Source organism: Schistocerca gregaria, chromosome 1 (assembly GCF_023897955.1).
Source record: "Schistocerca gregaria isolate iqSchGreg1 chromosome 1, iqSchGreg1.2, whole genome shotgun sequence".
Classification (NCBI taxonomy): Eukaryota; Metazoa; Arthropoda; class Insecta; order Orthoptera; family Acrididae; genus Schistocerca; species Schistocerca gregaria.
Window position 1 is genome coordinate 699,968,803 of NC_064920.1, and position 8,373 is coordinate 699,977,175.

The 8,373-nt window shown below is 36.5% G+C and overlaps 1 protein-coding gene across 1 annotated transcript in view; it reads left to right on the top strand.

The window, feature by feature from the left end:
* The window catches only part of LOC126365360 (protein lin-7 homolog C-like), a 62,559-nt gene extending 55,249 nt beyond the window's left edge, over nucleotides 1-7,310 (top strand). Inside the window, exon 4 of the mRNA XM_050008137.1 lies at nucleotides 4,484-7,310. Coding sequence (XP_049864094.1) covers nucleotides 4,484-4,639 — 156 coding nt within the window. The 3' untranslated portion in view covers nucleotides 4,640-7,310. The remainder of the gene's footprint in view (nucleotides 1-4,483) is intronic.
* The last annotated feature ends 1,063 nt before the right edge of the window (nucleotides 7,311-8,373 follow it).

Sequence of the window (8,373 nt, forward strand, 5' to 3'; positions counted from 1 at the left end):
TTACAGAATGTTCAGAGTGATTTAGTTACTCACAACCCAGGTTATGAAGCAACAGGGAAAGGAAAACAGGGAGGGTAGCAAGGATGGAGGCATGGTTGTCAGAGGGAAGCCAAAGATATTCTATTGTAAGTACTGTGCCAGCTTCAAACCAAAGAGGATGCATACAGAAGTAAAGAGGTATATAGTATAAAGATGTAGGATGAAAAGATTTATGAATGGCTAAAGAGAAAAGGGAAAGAGGGAAGACTGAAGAGTAAATGGGAGTGAGGTTGTGTAACGTAGGTTCAGTCCAGGGGGATAGCGGGATGAAAGGATGTGTTGGAGTGCAAGTTCCCATCTCCGCAGTTCAGAGGGACTGGTGTTGGGTGGGAGAAGCCAAATGGCACATACAGTGTAGCAGGTTCCTAGGTCCCTAGAATTATGCTGGAGGGCATGCTCCGCTACTGGGTGTTGGACGTCTCCTTGTCCTTCCACTTGACTGAGAACCAGGGGGCCACAATCAGTTCTGAAGAGAATTCTGCAAGTTCTGAACATTGTTCAAACTCCTTGTACAAGGCTGGTCACCTCAATCTTCTCTGCCAGGCACTGGAATGACCCAAGTATGACCTTGGAGCCCAGACATCAGGCTTCGTTTTTCCAACACACACCACAATCGGCAGTTGGTTGCACTCTGTTCTCTCAATGCCTGCTGGAATAGCCTCTTAAACATTTTGAGTGAGGTCCCCAGACACATGCAGTGTGTTCACCTGGTATTCTGTCCTGCTCCTTGCTGCAGTTTCCCTAAGGGGTACCATTATTCACCATACATTTGAACTGGCCATCTTTAATAGACCCTTGCCCTTCTGTATTTGCCTCCTCTTGACATAGAACAAAATTTCTGCTCTCCTTTTTGGTTTGTGGTCAGTGACTTACCTGTTCTGTTTGATTTCAATTAGAGTCTGAGGCTCTTCATCTTTTGTACTGTGTGTCAGTTCCCAATCGTGCTTCTGATCTGATGGAGCTTGGTGAAGTTTACTGGTCCTGTAGAGGAGGTAGTAATAGCATCTCTGTCAAGGTTCCAATGCGCAGCTTGAATCTGTTGTTGAAAGCTCTTGGATTACTGTGTTCTTTATATCCATTGCACTGGTTCCAGCTTTAGTTCATGAAACTGTTTTCTATGTTACTTTCATTATGGTATATTGCAATTTTATTTTCACTTCATCTTTGCTACTTTCTTCAGATATATGATGTCAACCTTTTCAAAAATGACTTTTGGATTCTCCTTTTTTAACTAGTGATAGTTCTTTGATGTGTGTTGTCTGTGCCTTTTGCACTTTCACAGTACTAAAATAGCCACCTTGACTTTTCCTGTAAAGTGTTTCACTTCGTCATACTTAGCAAAAATTTGTTTTGAGTGCCAGTCCTCTAATTACAAAGATAAACTGTACACACACACACACACACACACACACACACACACACACACACACACACACACACACATTATGACCACAATCCAGTCAGTAAACTCGAAAGATGTTTGCTGAACATTTTCTAGTTGTCAGTAACATTTGAAGCTGAATTTGCAGATCTTGGGAAACATCCGTGCCCTATGAGCGGTTAATCAGGAGTCAAAACTATGTACAAGCAAGGCACAAGAATCATAAACAATAATCATAAGCAATCATTTCACTTAGCAGTTTAGAAGAGTCTTCATATGCCCACATAGCACAGTGTCACTTTGGTAATATTTGTGTAACATTGAAATTCTGTTTAACATGCACTTAATATCAGGTTTATTTTAGGTCTTATGGAAAATAAAAAGTTTTGTACTCTAGACTATATTTTTAATAGATTTTTTTCCCTATATTCAGTATACAGTTTTAGGATGGTGTACACTGATGTACCTAAACATATGGCATGGCTGAATTCATAACTTTCATGTTTCCTCAGGCCTGGCAATTCTTTCCATTAAATACAAAAATTTTGTTTCCCACTGTCGACTATGAAGTCCCTTTTAAGTTAAGATTCGTCAATCAGGGGCAATTCAGAACCTATAATTTGTAAGGTATGTATATTGTATCATAGTTCTATGTTTTGTGTAGGTAACTGAGGAGTTTGTGTTGTTGTTGTTGTTGTTGTTAATGCTGATAATTGTGGTAGTGTTGATAATGTACTCCCATGGTTCACTAAATTTTGTCCTTATCTGACAATGGATGCTTTCACTCAAAGAGATAAGACACTTACCCTGTTTATCAGTTAGCCCTCCCTTTTCTGGCTGTATACTAATGCTGAAAACTATTTTGACCATCAGAATTTACCATCTCCAGGTTAACAGCCATTCCACTAACAGGCTTTAGAGATATCAGCTATGGAGAAGGCTGTCACTTCTGTAAAACAATGTATGGAAAAAAATTAGAAACCTCAAAGAGTTCATATTTCGTTATCGTATTTGTACTAACTTATGACCATATCTTATGTTTTTGGTATTGGACTACAAAGTTGTGGCCACAGACATAATACTCCATCACTTCCCTGAGATAAAGTACCACTGCAAACTTGGAATTTAATAGTTATTTGGAGTGCATACAGCACCTATAATTTAGAATTATTCAGTTTGAGTTTCCTCACTGCGTGACTTCCATGTTGAATAATTCATAGTGCACTAATTCCACATTTATGTAAATATGGGTGTATTCTCAGTAATTAGTTACAGTTTAGGTAACACTTTGAGTTGTACTAGTTGATATTATTTTTATGCAGTACATCTGATAGAATTAATTAAAAACTCCAGATTATCACACTCATCCCTTACTGTCTACTTTCTCAGAGACTTCAGACAGTATTAGAATGCGTTTTTTGATCCCTCAGGCATCATGGAAATTTCAGTACAGTTAGTATACATTTCTCACTAATATTCCTTGAAGGAAGTTATATAACAGAGGATAATATAAAAACATCAAAGCCTCTGGATTAAATGATTAAAACATAGCACCTTGCTCTCTCACAAATTGTTAAAGAATTTAAATTTATGTGCAGCTCATAGCTTTTTTATACCCTTCTAGAATATAGTTTCAATTAAATGAAGCAAGGCTAAACCGTGTAGAGAAGAGGTATTGAGCAGAAGATGGACAGGTGAATGTGTTGCTAACTTAGCTCATCATCAGACATGCATTTTTCATAGTGTATTGTGATGTTAAAGTAATAACTGTGTAGTTCAAAAAAAAATCTGTTTCTAGATTGCTAGGGTGTCTGGATCACATTTCTTTATTTTGTGAATTGGGTTTGTCTACAAGTGTAGTATTGATAGAAAATAATTAAGGCATCACAAGCAAAACGATACACTGAATGAAGCATTAGATAATGTGAGAGTAACTGTAGTATCACAGTATATGGAAAACATGCCACAGTTAAGTTGAAATTTAAAAGCCTAAAAATTCATTTCTATTGCATGTAGTTAGAAACAAGAATTCTGTTAATGCAGATTATTTTGTCTATTGAAACAACAAATTACTGTAACCAATCACATTTATTATATTTTCCATTATGTGTTTTGGAGGATTATATCTCCAGCAGGCACATTTAATTCAGTTGAGAAGGCATGGATGAATAGTACAGTAAGTAAGACCTTTAGATGACTTAGCCTTGTCTTTCAGTGACCACAGACTACTTATCTAGCTGTTTTTACATCACATGCGCTAACTATGAAATGAAATAAGCGGAGATGGTGTTTAAAGGCTCTTGTGTCATCTTTGCTTAGTTCTTTTTGTAAAATGTGCATATGATGTAAATATGATAAAAAGCAGGTTATGGCCACAGCAATGCAGTGCTACAAGTTACGCAAAATTCCTTCTTAATTTATATAAATGCATCTGGTGATAGAAACATACTCTCATGAAATTGAGAAAATATAATAAACATAGCTGGGTTACAGTAATTTGTTGTTTCAATTGAATTTCACAATAGTCTTAGTAAAGACTAACCTAAAATGTTCATGTTTAAAGCCAAATTACGTGTGTTACAAGAAGTATAATAGCACGAACTTCCAGTAATATATTTTATAATAAAAATAATCTCGCTAAATTTGAACATCATTCTAGAACATAAAGTTGTCTCCCAAAACTATAAAATGATAAGTAGCCCCATGTTGTTATTACAGTTCATATGCAACCTTTCTAGTGAAGATAATTCCTGAGACACACAACAGACAAACAGTTGCCGATCTTAGCAACAAACAAGAAAGAAGAGAGGCAAAAGAGAGAGAAGGATAATTTCTCAAGTTAGCTCTTTTTGGTGTTTGGTGCAAAGTTGTTTTTTCCACCTGTGAATTTTTATTTTATTCAATAGAAGATGTCAAATGGTAAAATACAGCATTAGCAAACCACTAGACAGTAATTTTGCTGTTGTGCTTCTACTTACTGATGTCCGAATGTAGTACTTTCACACATTGCGTGAGATATATCTCGCACCTTTACTAAGTCTATTACTTTTTTTAAATTTCCAGAGTGTGGAGGGTGAGAACCATGAGAAAGCAGTAGAATTGCTTAAGCAAGCACAGGGCTCTGTGAAACTGGTTGTGAGGTACACACCAAAGGTACTGGAAGAGATGGAGATGCGTTTTGATAAGCAGAGAGCAGCACGTCGGCGTCAGTTCCAGTAAATGTACACAATGATTTAAGTATAAGAGAACAAATTAAAATGCTTTTTTGTTTGATGTGGCAATCAGTTTCAAGCATTGATAAATTCATACTGAGTGTTTCAACCTCTTTCTGGGAACCAGGGTAGCTTCAGTACAACAGCGAGTATTAATACTAATTAAATTATAGAAAAAGAAAAATTAGTCCTTGCATGAAGAGACTGTGTTATGTACAAAAGCCTGATACCAAAACTTTTGCCATGAACTTCACATCCTAAACATGTATTATTACCCTTTTTATTTGTGATAATCTCACAGTGGATGAAGATCAAGAGGTCATTTATTAGATGTGACTGAGTGTACATTATGTAAGTGTATACACATGCTTATTAAAAATTTATGATTTACTTACATGAAGCCACATTAAAAATCATTGTTCAAATTAAGATAATTGTTCCAATATTAGCAGCAGAATGATTTAGTATTTATAAATGTTTAGGTCAATTAATAGAAGACAGTTATAAAAGCTGTAGCTTCAGGTGTAGCCATTATTCAGTTTATACATATTCAAGTTATTTTCGAGGCAGCCATTCCTCAGTATTACTGTTTTGCACAATAAATGCATGGTAACTTCTTTATGTTATCTGTGCTTCTGTTGGCAGTGTATAGTTATTTAATTTGTAATTGATACTTGTAAGCAGAAAGTCATTTAATACTGATGCAAGACCTAATTCTTTGCTGCCTCATATTTTCCAGAAGATAGGTTATGCCACTTACGCTGAAAATGAACCATATCATGATTTCAGTATATATATACTAAGATACCATCTTAGTATAATGCTCACCAGCCACTTGACTATCTTCTTCTTCTGTGCGAATGCACAAACAGTGCCTAAACTCTTACGGGAATCGGCAGCACGTTGAGAGTAATGAGTATAATGGCCAGGGGCACTACGAATGTAGTGCAGGACAATGCATTGAGAATGTGGGTTTGATGGGAGGCGTGCCAGAGATAAATCCCTGCAGTCGCGTACTATCCTCTGTGTCCTCGGTGGCTCAGATGGATAGAGCGTCTTCCATGTAAGCAGGAGATCCCGGGTTCGAGTCCCAGTCGGGGCACAGATTTTATCTGCCCCTGTTGACATATGTAAGCAGCTAAGGGTGGTCATTGCATTGTAATTTCATGATTTCAGTATTTTTTAAATGTGTTCAGTTATACATTTTTAGTAGGAGCATATGACGATGATGATGATGATGATGATGATGATGATGATGATGATGATGATCCATGGAATGGCTACAGATTCCTGGATATGTTTAATTTCCATTCAGCTATCTGATTCTTATTTTATTTTTAGCAGTCAACCCATTTCATTTCAGACTGTTAAGATCTTTGTACAATTCAATATTTTGCATTTTTAAATATTCATTCATAATGATATTTGTTCCATATTTGAGACAGAAATTCTCGCAATGTTGCCAAATCAGTTTCTATGGTTGTTGAACAGCTGGAAGATAAAGTAGCTGTACACAGATCATGTTGCACACATCTGTGCATAATAGAGTATTACTGTTTTTACAAGATATTAATACTGTTTTTTACATATGTTTTGTTACCTTTAACTGTTAAAATATCTATAAAAATTTTCTTTGTAAACTTTATTTGTGTGTTGTGCTTTCATCTAAAAAAATAGTCTTTGTCCAAAAAAAACCTTTGTCTACAGTATTTAATTTGTCTAAAGGAAGCTTGCCCTTTATTTGCTGCTGAGGCTGTACTTGCCATGTATATTTCTCATGTAAGTATAGTTGTGTTCTAGTCCTTAAACCATATAAGTAAATGTTTTCTCTTTATAGAAAAGCTGGTGTATGTTAATAAAAAGTGGAAATTTATTAATGTGAATACTATACTTAAGGTTACAGTTGTCTTCTACAGGCTTTGTTTAGTACAAAGAACTTGTAGCCATAGAGAAACCTACAAGAGAATCTCGATCAACCTCCTTGTAATCAGCACTTCCTTTGATTCTCTATGATGGAAGTACTGGATTGTTGTAATGTAGAAATCTTCAATGTTAAAATGTTATGAATCTCTCTCTCTCTCTCTCTCTCTCTCTCTCTCTCTCTCTCTCTCTCTCTCTCTCTCTCTCCCTCTCTCTCCCTCCTTCCCTCCCTCCCTCCCTCCCCCCCCCTCCCTCCCTCCCTCCCTCCCTCCCCCCTTTCTCGCCCGTCCTCCATCTCCCCCGTCCTCCATCTCCCCTTCTCCTCCCCGCCTCCCTCTCTCCCATGTCTCCCCCTCTCTCCTCCCTCCCCCCTCTTCCCCCTCTCCCACCTCTCTCCCGCGCGCGCTCACACACACACACACACACACACACACACACACACACAGAGAGAGAGAGAGAGAGAGAGAGAGAGAGAGAGAGAGAGAGAGAGAGAGAGAGAGAGAGCGCGCGTTAGCCTTTACACCACATATTTTACAATCAGAACTAATTTCAATAATGTTGTGTATTTCTTATAAAATAGATGTGACATGAGGAATATAATTTCCGGAGAAAATGTGTTCTGTAAGACAAATGCAGTTTCAACGTGTTTTTCTATGGTAAATACAGTTTTGTATCTGTTCAACTGGCATTTAAGGTTGAATGTGAATGCTCACTGTATATAACTGAGAAATGTCTTTAATAAAAAAAGTAAATAAAAATTTTATTGTATTTTATTGTAAATTACTTTGTTCTGATTTTATGACCGTTTTAAGGTTTATTTAGTTAATGTAGGTAATGTGGGGAAAATAAGATTTGATTTTGCAAAATCGGACTATGTAATCAGTTTGAAGGGCACTTTTTACTAAGAAGTGTCTTGATCACATTTGCTACATCTATGATAGTTAACCAGTTTATACTTTAATGAGTCATCATCAGAACTAAAAAACCCAGGCAATTACAGAAATACAAAATTATTATTAAATACAGTTACAAAATGCGAGATAAAGAGAGAGAAATAAAAACAGACCTTGTGGCTACATATGAAAGTATACATAACGCTAGCATCTAATGCTAATCACACTTAAGTAAATTGGACACTCATGCTTTCTTATGCATCATATTTTGAAAGTGGAACAGTTTTATTCACAGAGGAGCTCCATTTTTCCTTATGATAGATTGATTTTCTTTTTGTAATTTAAACACATCTTAATTGCTCTAGTGAAAAATGTGTTCATTATTTTTTATTGAAAAAGTAATAAAAAAGAAGCTCCTCTTTAGTTAAGTTTCTTCAAGTACTCTACATTCTGGTTAATCATATATGAGAAAAAATGAACAATCTGCAAGAAGTACAATTCAAAAAATACATAAGCCAAGCATACTCATGCACCCTCTATGAACACAGCTGTTCCATTTCTGACATAAAACTCTTTAACAGGCTTGGCAATAGATTTCAAGTGAGCAATATGTGCACTATGTGGTGCCTTGTCACATAACTTTCATAACAAGATACTGGGTTCATGAAACTTCCTGGCAGATTAAAACTGTGTGCTCGACCGAGACTCGATCTCGGGACAAGTGCTTCATATCAGCGCACACTCCGCTGCAGAGTGAAAATCTCATTCTGGGTTCATTTTTATTTTCTCCTTATCTTGCATTTGGTGGAATACACCATTCTGGACATCATGATAGATAGTTGAAGTGCTGGTTATTTTTAACCCGCCAGGGTAGCTAAGAGTGCTAATGCACTGATTTGATTTGATTTGATTTGATTTTAACAGGGAA